The sequence below is a fragment of the Equus caballus genome, chromosome 6 (assembly GCF_041296265.1).
Source record: "Equus caballus isolate H_3958 breed thoroughbred chromosome 6, TB-T2T, whole genome shotgun sequence".
NCBI lineage: Eukaryota > Metazoa > Chordata > Mammalia > Perissodactyla > Equidae > Equus > Equus caballus.
The window spans coordinates 91905656-91918541 of NC_091689.1; the positions used below are offsets into that span (position 1 = coordinate 91905656).

Sequence of the window (12886 nt, forward strand, 5' to 3'; positions counted from 1 at the left end):
TCAATCTATAGATTCAACACAATTCCAAATCACAGTTCTAGTAGGCTTTTAAAGAATTGAGATGAGGGGCCGGCCCCGTGGCCAATTGTTTGGGTTCGCACGCTCTGCTTCGGCAGCCCGGGGTTTTGCTGGTTCGAATCCTGGGTGCAGACATGGCACCGCTCGTTGGGCCATGCTGGGACGGCATCCCACATGCCACAACTAGAAGGACCCACAACTGAAAATACACAGCTATGTACTGGGGGGCTTTGGGAGAAAAAGAAAAAGTAAAATCTTTAAAAAAAAATTGAGATGGAATTTACATACCATAAAATTGATTCTTTTAAATTGTACAATTCATTGGGTTTTAGTATATTCCCAAAGTTTCATAACCATCACCACCATCCAATTCCACAACCTTTTCCTCACTCCAGCAAGAAACTTTGTACCAATTAGCAGTCACTCCCCATTCCCCCCAAGACCCCCAGTGCTAGGCAACCAGAACCCACTTTCTGTCTCTATGGATTTGCCTGTTGTGGACATTTCATCTAAATGGACTCATACAATATTTGTGCTCTTTAATGACTGATTTCTTTCACTTGGCACAGAGTTTTCAAGTGTCATCCATGTAGCATGAATCAATACTTCATTCGTTTTTATGGATGAATAATTTTCCACATTTAATTCATCCAGTCATCCGTTGATGGACATTTGGGCTATTTTCACTTTCTGGCTATTATGAATAATGCTGCTATGAACTTCATCTACAAATTTTTGTGTAGATGTATATTTTCATTTCTCACGGGTGTATACCTAGACATAGAATTACTAGGTCATATAATAACTCTATGTTTAACTATTTGAGCAACTGTTAGACTGTTTTCCAAACTTGTTATACCAATATATTAGGGTTCCAATTTCTCTACATCCTTGCCAACACTTACTTTCTGTCTTTTTATTATAGCCACCCTAATGGGTTTGAAGTGGTATCTCGTTATGATTTTGATTTGTATTTCCCTAGTGGTTAATGATGTTAAGTATCTTATGTATGCTGTTTATATATCTTTTTTGAAGAAATATCTATTCAGATCCTGTGCCCATTTTTTAATTGAATTCTCTGTCTTTTTATTGTTATGTTTTAAGAGTTGTTAATTCTGGATACTAGCCCCTTCTCAGATACATGAGTTCCAATAATTGTCTTCTGTTTTGTGGATTGTCTTTTACTTTCTTGATGGTGCTTTTGAAGCACGAAAGTTTTCAATTTTTATCTCTTTGTTTCCCTTGGTTGCTTCTGATTTTGGTGTCAGAAAGCACTGCCTACTAAACCAAGGACGTAAAACATTTACACCTGTGTTTTCTTATTAGCATTTTATAGTTTTAGCTGTCACATTTGTGTCTTTGATCAATTTTAAGTGAATATTTGTGTATAATGTGTGAGGTAAGAATCAATGGAACAGATTAGAGAATCTGGAAGTAGATTCACACATATATGGTCAATTGATTTAGGCAAAGGTGTAAGAGGAATTCAGTGTCTTTTAAACATATTCTACTTGAGCGTTAGATATCTATTTGCAAAAAAACCCCTGAACTTTGATCCATATCTGGCACCATAAACAAAATTAACTCAAAGCAGATCATAGACCTAAATGTAAAAACCAAAACTATAAAACTTATAGGAAAAGAAAGGAGAAAATTTTTGTGACATTGTTTTAGGCAAAGATTTCTTAAATATGATACAAAAAGCACAATTGATAAAAGAAAAAAATTGATGAATTGTATTTCATCAGTAATAAAAGCCTCTTCAAATGACCTTGTTAAGAGAATGAAAAGACAAACCAGTTTGGGAGAAAAACAAATCACCTGGCTGATAAAACACTTGTATGCAGAATAAAGAATTCTTGAAACTCTATACTAAACAAACATACACAGGTGGAAAAAGTGGGCAAAACATTTGAAAATATAGTTCACCAAAGAAGGTGGAGTTTTCAAAAAGCGCTTGAAATATACTCAACATGATTAGTCATTAGAGAAATGAAAATTAAAACCACAGTGAGGCAGCACTATGTATTAAAATGATTCCGATTTGCAACACTGACCCATACCACATGTTGACTAGGAGTTGCAGCAAGTGAAAGTTCCGTATACTGTTTCTGGGAATGAAAGGGTCTGGCAATTTCTTAAAAAGCTAAGCATACATTTACCGTAGGAACTAGCCATGTCACTCCTAGGTATTTACACAAGAGAAAGGAAAGTATATATCCATATGAAAACTTGTACATGAATGTTCTGTTCGTAGCAGTGTTATTTGTAATAGAGAAAATTGGAAACAACCCAAAGTGCCCATCAACAGCTGAATGGATAAACAAATTATAGTATACCCATATAATGAAATCCTGCTCAGCACCTAAAAGGAATGAACTATTGATATGTAAAAAAATGGGTGAATCTCAAGATAATTTTGTGGCATAAGTGAAGTGGAGCAAAAACAGTACATACTATTTTTATATAAGATTCTAGAAGATGCAAATTTGTTTATAGTAAGACAAAGACAATTTTCATATAAAATTCTAAAAAACTGCATATTAGTCTATAATTGCAAAATACAGATAAATGGGGACAGGATGGTGGACCTGGATGGACAGGAAGGAGAGATTACAAAGGACTACAAAGAAACTTTTGGGGATGATGGAATGTTCATCATTTTGGTAGTGGTGATGGTTTCAGACTTGTATTCGTATGTCAGAACTTATCAAGTTGTACAGTTTAAATATATGCAGTTTGTTGTACATCAATTATTTATCAATAAACAGAAGTAAGAAATAGCAACTGTTGTGCATTTAGGGATGTTCTCCTCCCTTAAAAAATGAATTGATCGGGGGCTGGCCCCGTGGCCGAGTGGTTAAGTTCGCGCGCTCCGCTGCAGGCGGCCCAGTGTTTCGTTGGTTCGAATCCTGGGCGTGGACATGGCACTGCTCATCAAGCCACGCTGAGGCAGCGTCCCATATGCCACAACTAGGTGGACCCACAACGAAGAATATACAACTATGTACCTGGGGGCTTTGGGGAGAAAAAGGAAAAAAAATAAAATCTTAAAAAAAAAAAAATGAGTTGATCGTTTTGTCTTGTCCACTAGATAAAAATTACTATTTGGAGTCTGGTACATAATAAAATCATTTACCCAAACTCTTGAATTATTGCAGAAAACAACATAGAAGTCTTAGTTTTTTAACTTCTTTTTTTTCCCTAAGTTCTCTGCAAGGCAGTGTGTTAGAGTAGAAAGAAAATGGATGTTAGAATAAACAGATTTGTGTTTAAATCTAGTCTCTGCAATTTTCCGTATGTGTGACCTTGGGCAAGTTAATCAATACCTGAATCTATTTACTAATTAAAATGGAGATATCTACTTCGTAATATTGTTTTGAAAATCTACTGAGATAACAGGGTTTTCTATAATAACACCTTTCACAGTACCTGCAATTTTCTGTATGTATGACCTTGGGCAAGTTACTCAATTTTCCTGAATATATTTTCTAATCTAATGTGGGGATACCTGTCTTAGAGGATTGTTTTGAGAATTGACTGAGGTAACACAATTATTTGCTGTAATATGTCTCATAGTACATGATGCATATAGTGGCTTAGGATATGTAAGTTTCTTTCAGCTTCAGTTAGTTCTGGAAATTGTCAGTATTCATCAAGAATTTAAAAGTAACAACTAAGATTTTTTAAAAACTGAGCTTAAAAATTGATACTTAGTTTGCATCTGCTGTTGAAGTTTGTATTATAAAATTCAGTTTTCACATTTCTGCTCTATATGAAGCATAGTTTCCTCAAACTTTAGAGTGATTTTGTGATCATAGATTGATCCTAAATAGAATAAGTAACTTTCTCTTAATCCCTTTAGTACTTTTCCTGCTTTTGATTTATATTGTTGTGTCTAATTAAGAATATTATGTTCTCACTGAAATGCTACCAAGAACAATTTTGCTTTCCATATTTGTTAGTTTAGACTATCTCAGATTGAGAAAATCTCCTTTAAGTTGTATATAACTCAATAAACTATTTCTGTTTATGTTTCTGCACTTTGGAAATTCAAGGAAAAGACCAGACAATAATAAATGAGTCTCAGATTGGGACTGTGGTGTAGGTATAACTCAAGGTATTGCTTCTGGATCTCTGGCCTGCCCTGCACTAAAGTTTTAGTTTAACCAGAATTTTGAAAATGGATCATGGAATTAGAACCACATCTAAACAACTACCTCCACCCTAGATCTTGTGAGGAGTCTAGATCATAGGCCTTCTGGAGTTCACAAGATGCCTTTTTGTGCTTTCTTTCATGGTTCCCAGCCCACATGCTTTGGAGTCATTATAAAAGGTTATTGATTTGCTTCTGAATTTCCTTCATTAGCTAATTCTGGAATGACCACTATTACCATGTAAGAGATCTCTGATATTCAGAATATTTGGGAACCACTCTTCTTTCAGGTCCCTTGGTTAACATTACACCTTAGTATTTTTTTAAGAGCCTAATAAAAGAAAAATTAACTTGATAAAAACACTGTTGGTTTTAAACACTGATGGTACACATTGAAACTTTCTAAAGCAGCAGTTTGTTTTGGAATACATAGATTTAGATGTGAACCTCTTCAGAGCTTTTTTCAAAACTCATTACTTAAATACTTAAATTAGTCTTGATGAGTTTAAGTAATTTGTAATGCATACAACCATAGCATTTAGAGATTTGTACTGTTGTTTCTTTTTATGTGTTGAGTTTATTTTTCCTTTTGCAGATGGTGATGCCCAGTCACTTAAGGAGCATCTTATTGATGAATTGGATTACATACTGTTGCCAACTGAAGGCTGGAATAAACTCGTCAGCTGGTACACATTGATGGAAGGTCAGGAACCAATAGCACGAAAGGTACATATTAAGAATAACTGAATAAAAATATTTTTTTGAAGAGTTCACATTTTATTATTAATTCAGTGATTTGTGAAGACTTGTCAATTATCTTGGAGAAAATGACCATCGAAATATTACTCCATACTGTATAATAATAATAACAGCTAACACACAGATAATACTGTTATAAGCACATTATACATTATTAACTAATTTAATCCTCACAGAAAGCTCTCCGAGGTAAGTATTATTATGTCCATATTATTGATGAGGAAGTGAGGACAAAAGTAGAGAGGTTCAGGCTCTTTTAGACAGTCACAACAGTTTATAAACTTAGACAGCCTGACTCTGTTTTCTTAACCACTCTGCTACATTGCTTTTTTTGATAAAACAATTAGAAAATAATGAAGAAACTAAAAGCAGGAGAAATATTTTGCAGCATAAAATTCTTTCTTAAACCTGAAAATGCAGGTATTATCCCTTTTGTTAAATTTTTACAATTACAATCTAGAAACATTAAAAATGACTCATTTTCTTTACTTTTTTGAACTATAAAGTCATTTATGAAAGTGAGGGTGTTGCCATAATAGAAGAATACCAAATGCTTAAAATAGATCTGCCAACCTTACACAAGTATTTGATAGTGTATGCTGTTGAGGAGGGGCATAGGGAGAAGGAATGAGAGGGGGAACCAGAATCTCTGAGCATAATTATTTATCTGGGGTTTTTTCCCACAGAGAAACAATTAGAAAATCGAATTATGCAACACAAGGGTATAAACCTCTCTTAGACCAAACCGTATTTGGATTTATTTGGAACTGATGCTACAAAGTTGCTATATTGACAATTTGTATTTTTATATCTATGGTTTAGGTATAGAATCGAATCTTGTTTTCTAAATAGAATGTGAATGTGCCTTTTATTTATCTTAGTTCCTTAAGTTCACTCATTCTTTTCTTGTAGTCATTTCAAATTTAGGATTCCTCTTTTAAGAATGCTAGCCTTGGGGCCAACCCCATGGCCCAATGGTTATGTTCGTGTTAGGCAGCCCAGGGTTTCGCTGGTTCGGATCCTGGGTGCAGACATGGCACTGTTGGTCAGGCCATGATGAGGCGGTGTCCCACATAGCACAACCAGAGGTATTCACAACTAGAATATACAACTATGTGTTGGGGGCCTTTAGGGAGAAGAAGAAGAAAAAAAAGAAGACAAAGATTGGCAACAGATATGAGCTCAGGTGCCAGTCTTTAAAAAAAAAAAGAATGCTAGCCTTATGTATATAAAATGGCCTATTGTTTTATCTGTAGTTGCTGGAGAATTGAATGTTTTGATCATTTAAAGGATAGACTATTTAGCTGTAAATCTGTCTAGAAGAACTTCACTCGTGGGATAAAGGAAAATCTGTGTCTGGAATATCTTCAAATGTGTTAAACTGTATTACTTTAACCTTCATGATGGATATACTTTTTAAAAAAAATGTAGCACGTTACATAGTACAAGTCTTTAATATGGTAAACAGATCAACCAGCAATTTTATTGGCATTACTTTTTGAAAGAGATCTGGTTGACATTTCTTGAAATCTCTGTCTGTTAAGGAAATTAAAGTAAAAAAAGGAAAAAATCATGAAAACTTCACACAGGTAGAAAGAAAAGTTTAAGAAGTCTGCTACATTTTTTAATAAAGTAGTTGATATTTACTCAACCTGTAAAATAATTTTCAAACTTTAGTGTGCATAAAATTACCTAGAGTCTTTATTAAAATGTGTCTTCCTCCAAAATTAAATCAGTAAGCCTGGAATTTCCATTTTTACTATGCCCCACAGGACTTAGATGCCAGTGGAACTCACTTAAAGAATAAACTGGTCTTTTAGAGTCTGGGTCCCAACTTTAAATTTTACTAATCTCTGATTGCATCAAGGAATCTAGGATTGGTAAATACCTCTAGTTGTGGGGCAGAAACAAAGTTAACCATCCTTCTGGGCCTCAAATATCTCTAAAATGTTTCACTGACAGTGTCAGGCATTCAATAAAAAACAGAAAAACAGACAAATGAGCAGGAAATACAATGGAACAAAAATCCAAGAGAAACTGTAGGCAATAGAAACAAACCCATGAGAAATCCAGATAATGGAGTTATCAAACAGAAACTTTAAAATACTGTGTTCAAAAAAAGGCAAGACAGAGTTGAAAAGAAGGAAAAGACTATTAAGAACCAAATAGTAAAACTGAACAATAAAATGAAAAAATTAGACTTAATTTTTGCATAAAATACTAGACTAAACAGAACCAAAGAGAGAATTTGTGAACTGAATGATAACATCAGTAGAAAATGCACAAACTAAAACTTAAACTAATGAATGGAAAATACAGAAAAAAGCAAAAGGACACACGGAGTACAGTGAATAAGTTTAGCATACATATAAGTGGACTCTTAGAAGGAAAGGAAGGACAGATTGGGATAGAAGTCATGCTGGAGGTAATAGCTGAGAATTTTCCAAAACTAATGAAAGATAACATGCTACAGATTCAAGAAATGCTGTGAATCCCAAGCTGAAGAAATATAAACAAAACCATACCTAATAAAACTGTTGAAAAGCAAAGGCAGAAGGATACCCTAATAGTAGCCAGAAAAGAGGTATATTACCTTTAAAGTAAGGATAAGACAGAGAAATGATTTCTCAAGAGAAATGAAAGCCAAAAAATAATGGACTCTCTTGAACATGCTGAAAGAAGATAACTGCCAACTAGAATTCTATGACCAAGGAAAAGATCCTTCACAGATAATGGTGAAAAAAGCCATTTTCAGATAAACAAGTTGATAGAATTTGTTCCCAGCAGAACTGCACTAAAGGAAATACAAAATAGTCTTCAGAATGGAAGGAAAACTACTCCATGTGGAAGCTTAGAGGTAGGAAAAAATGTAGACTGACAAAATTAAGTGTTGTGAATAAATTTTAAGGTGGCTGTTTAAAATAGTAATAATTTCGTATAGGGGTGAAAATATATATAAAGTATATAACAATATTAGCATATCAGTTAAGATGGTAGCTTCCAAGATGACCCCCAAAGATCTCCAGCTCCTCATATCTGCATTCTTGAGTAGTCCCCTTCCACAGTGAATCAAGGTCTCGGGATTGTATCAAGGTCTGTGTGGTCAAAAGATAAAACCTTACACTTACAGAATAAGTCATGTAGTTACAGCATAGTGACTATAGTTGATAATACTGTATTGCATGTTTGAAAGTTGCTAGGAGAATTGATCTTAAAAGTTCTCATCACAAGAACAAAAATAGTTTTGTAACTATATAGGGTGACGGATGTTAACCAGGCTTATTGGGGTGATGTTTTCACAATATATACAAATATTAAACCATTATGTTGTGTACCTGAAACTGATATAATATGTCAGTTATTCCTCATTTAAAAAAAAAAGATTAGATTATGAAAGACACTTTGGCTTACATCTTGGGTGCTCATGCCCTCTTGCTCTCATTTCTCAGTCTGAGGAATTCAACTTCACACTCAGGCAGCCTGTGGAGGGGCTCACATGGTTAAGGAACTGAGCTGGCTGGCCACTAAAGAGGAACAGAGGCCTGCTAACAACCATGTGGGTGAACTTGGAAGTGAATCCTCTAGCCTCATTTGAGTTTCCAGATAGTTGAAGTCTCAGCCCACAGCCTGGCAGCAACCTCTCAAGAGACCCCCAAGCCAGAACAGCCCATCTAAACTGCTCCAGATTCTTGACCCTAAGAAACTGTGTGAGATAATGTTTGCTTTGCTAAGCTGCTGAGTTTAGGGGTAATTTATTATGCTGCAGTAGATAGCTAATACTGATTTTGGTATCTGGAAGTAGTATGCTGACATAACAAAAACTTGAAATGTGATGATGGCTTTGGATCTGGGCAGTGGTTAGAAGCTATAAGAACTTTTAGGAGTATTAATGAATGCCTAATGCACCTTGAATAAATCAGTAGTAGAATTTTAGACTTTGAAGAGGCTGCCAGTAAGGACTTAAAGGAAAGTGAGGAAGATCTTATTGAAACCCAGAAGGAAGTGATCTTTCTGATAAGGTGGCAGAAAGTTTAGCAACTTGTCAACTGCAGTAAACTGAAAGGTAAAAAATATGTCTGACAAACTGAACGATCTGCCAAAATGTTCAAAGTACTGCCTGTTTTTTTCTCGTGCTGCTTATAGTCAGATGTGAGAACAGCGAGAGAAGCTAAAGAAAGGATTGTTAAATAAAAAGGAGCCAAGATTTGCTAGTTGGTGAAGATTCCTAGCCTCTCCACATGACAAACAATGCTAAAACTAAGGAATGTTTCTGAACAAGAACAGACTCAAGGCACTCTCAGGAAAGCTTCCTCTAAAGTTGAAGCCAAGGGTGTGACTGTAAAATTCTTTGTTAAGATTTGAGAAAAGACAAAGGTGGTGCCTCACAATACTGTTCAGGCAAAAGGCCCTGAGAAAGAACTTAAAGGTATACTACACACCTTCTTTCCATGTGTGGCTTTAAGAACAATAGAGCTGCTAAGAAGCCTAAGGGCGTTGTCCCTCAGCCTTCTCAGCATAAACCCAAGTTAGAATGGACTTATCTAGAGGACATCTGTGGGTGTGACTTTTGTCTAATGGAATGAATTCCAGTGAGATCCGCTGGAAACCTACAGTATTTTCAAGAACCACTGCCATTTTGGACTGCAGAGACGGTATAAAATGAAAGAGGCCTTTGACCTCCCAGACTTCTACAAGCAGGAATCAGACTAAGAATTTACTGAATTGCAGACATGTGCTAACTTTCATGAAAAAGGGATGAGTCAGAAAGCAGAACCAAGTGTTATGAAGAGTCATTTTCAAGTAAGGGCAGAAGCCTGCCCTAATCAAGGAACTTCCACTGTTTTCCCAGGTGGATTTCAGAATTTCTATAGACCACTGACTCTTTTGTACCTCCTTTTTTCCCCTCTTTTAATGGGAATATCTAAAAGATTACTTCGTGCATGCCCCACCATTTTATTTTGGGTATATGTGGAGCAGAAAACATCTCTTAGTTCATACGCCTGTGGATCAAGAGGAACTACACTTGAGATGCCTAAGGAACTAGACTCGGGGATCGTCTCCTGGACCTGGATCAGAGATACACGACAAGTTTCTCAAATTTGAGTTGATGCTATATTGGGATGAGATAGTGGGGCCTTTGCAGAGAATGAGTGTGTTTTGCATGTTGCGGGGGAAGGACTGTGACTTCACATATTGGACCTAAAGGTGGACTGTGGTAGCCAGCCTCAAAGATGCTTCCCAGTGATCACCACCTCCTAGTACTCACATCCTTGTGTAATAGCCCACATTGTACTGGAGTTGGTCTGTGGGACCAGTAAAATACTACAGAAGTGATAGTATGTCACTTCTGAGATTAGTTTATAAAAAATACTAGTACCTTTAACTTGGGAGTGCTCTCTGGTGCGCCCGTGCTCTCTGTCTCTCTTTCTCTCTCTCTCTGTCTCTCTCATCAGTCGCCCTGAGTTAAGCGATATGCCATGCAGGCAGCCTATGGAGAGATTCATATGATGAGTAACTAAAGTCTCTGCCAACAGCTGGAGAGGAGCTGAGGCCCACTAACAACCACATGAGCGAGCTTGGAAGCCAATTTGAACAACGTGATTAACCACCATGGCCTAATTGACAGGCATTGCACTTAGTCTGTGCAGAATACAGATTCCTTTTAGGTGGAAGAATTGACTATCTGGGTCATCAAGCAAATTCCAATGTAAAATGGAAATTATTCAGTGTATTGTCTGTCCTCAGTGGAACTTAGAAGTTAGTAATGAAAAGATAGGTAGATTATCTGCCAGCTACCTGGAACTGGAACAATATACTTCTAAATAATCCTTGGGTCAAAGATGATATAAAAGTAAAATTAGACCTGTTTAAACTGAATGATAATAACAATACAGCATAGAGGAATGATTAAGGCCATTCGTAGGAGCTTTACAGCTTACATGCATATATTGAAAAAGAAGAAAGTCCGAAAATCTGTTGTCTCAAGAACCTAAGAGAAGAAAAGGAAATTAAGCCTAATCAAGAAAGAATAATGTAGACATTAATAAAATAGAAGAAATCTGTACTAAATAAACAAAATTGACTCATTGTAAAGAACAGTGAAATTAGACTGATGAAGAATAAGAAGACAAGAGGCACAAATAACCTCTATTAGGAACGAGAAAGGGGATCATAGCAGAACCTAAAGACTTTTTTAAAAGATTATTTTTTGAACAACTTTATGTTCAAAAAATGGATGAAATGGATAAATTTATAGAAAAATACAACTTGATGTCGAAATAATAAGAAATAGAAAATCTCAATTGCCCTGTATGATTAAAGAAATTGAATCGTTAATTGAAAACCTTCCCACAAAAAAACTACTGGTCCAGAAGGCTTCACCACTATATTCTACCAACTATTTAAGGAAGAAGTATACCAATCCTATACTACAAACTCTTCCAGAGACTAGGAGGAGGAATACTTTCCAACTTATTTTATGAGAGTAGCATGGACATGACACAAAACCTGAAGGACATTACAAGAAAAAGGAGTAACAGGCTAGTCTCACTCATGAATAGAGATGCTTAATTGCTAAACATAGTATTAGCAAACCAAATCCAGCAATATGTAAAAAGGACAATAAATATGGCCAAGCTAGATTTTCTTCAAATGCAATTTTGATTTAACTTTGAAAATCACTTATTATAACTCAATATCCATGTATGATTAAAAAAACAAATTTAAAAAACCTCTTAGAAATAGAAAACTAGGAATAGAAACTTACTGCAAACATACTGAAAAAATATTCAAAGCTCTCCCTCTCAGATCAGGGATAAGACAAAGATAGCTGTATTAGAAGTCTTAACCAGTACAGTAATGTAGGAAAAAGAACTAAAAGAACAAAGATTGAAAAAGAAAATTGTAATGCTCTGAAAGACATGACTGTATATGTTGAAAATTCCAAAAATTGTATTAATAAACAAAATTAATAATTGTGTTTAGCAAGATAGCTGGATATAAGGTTAATATAGAAAAACCAGTTATATATCAGCAACAAATAAAGTTGAGTTTTAAAATGACATTTACAATAGGTCGGAGTACTTAGGAATAAACTTAAAAACTGTGCTTTTCTGCACTGAAAATTACAAAACATTACTCAGCAAAATTAAAGAAGACCTAATGAATTAGTGGCCAGGGGGTCACCAAAGTTTTTCTTTAAAGGGCCAGATAGTAAATATTTTTAGCTTTGTAGGCTAAAATGTTCTCTGTGGAAAACTACTCATCTCTCCTGTTTTGGGTGCAAAACCAGCCATAGACAATACATAAATGAGTGGGCATAACTGTTCCAGTAAAATGTTATTTACAAAAATAGATGGTGAGTCAGATTTAGTCTGTGGGTCATAGTTTGCCCACTCCTGATATAAGCACTGGTTAATTAATGCCTACCAACATCACAGAATGAGGAGCAGCTAGATATTATTTGCATTTTGTTTAGAATGTATCTTGCCATCTATGAAGTAGTCTTACTAAAAATTGCAAGAATAAAAAGATGAATGGTGAACTGGTCAGTTAAAAGACGCTAAGAGAAGATATGAATATGGCCAATAGACACATGAAAAGATGTTCATCATCGCTAATCATCAGGAAAATGCAAATCAAAACTACACTAAGATATCACCTTACACCCGTTAGATTGGCAAAAACATCCAAAACCAAGAGCGACAAATGTTGGAGAGGTTGTGGAGAAAAAGGAACCCTCATACACTGTTGGTGGGAATGCAAACTGGTACAGCCACTATGGAAAACAGTATGGAGATTTCTCAAAAAGTTAAAAATAGAAATACCCTATGACCCAGCCATCCCATTACTGGGTATCTATCCTAAGAACCTGAAATCAGAAATCCCAAGAGTCCCTTGCACCCCTATGTTCATCACAGCATTATTTACAATAGCCAAGACTTGGCACCAACC

The 12886-nt window shown here is 35.5% G+C and overlaps 1 protein-coding gene across 8 annotated transcripts in view; it reads left to right on the forward strand.

Annotated features, from left to right (window-relative positions):
• USP15 (ubiquitin specific peptidase 15) overlaps nt 1-12886 on the forward strand; it is a 134553-nt gene that overhangs the window by 37359 nt on the left and 84308 nt on the right. For all 8 annotated transcript variants that reach the window (XR_011440159.1, XR_011440162.1, XR_011440160.1 and 5 more), the window contains exon 3: nt 4770-4900. Coding sequence is in view for 3 of the 8 variants with exons in the window: in XM_023643918.2 (XP_023499686.1) it covers nt 4770-4900 (131 nt within the window). In the remaining 5 variants the exon portion in view is untranslated. The remainder of the gene's footprint in view (nt 1-4769; nt 4901-12886) is intronic.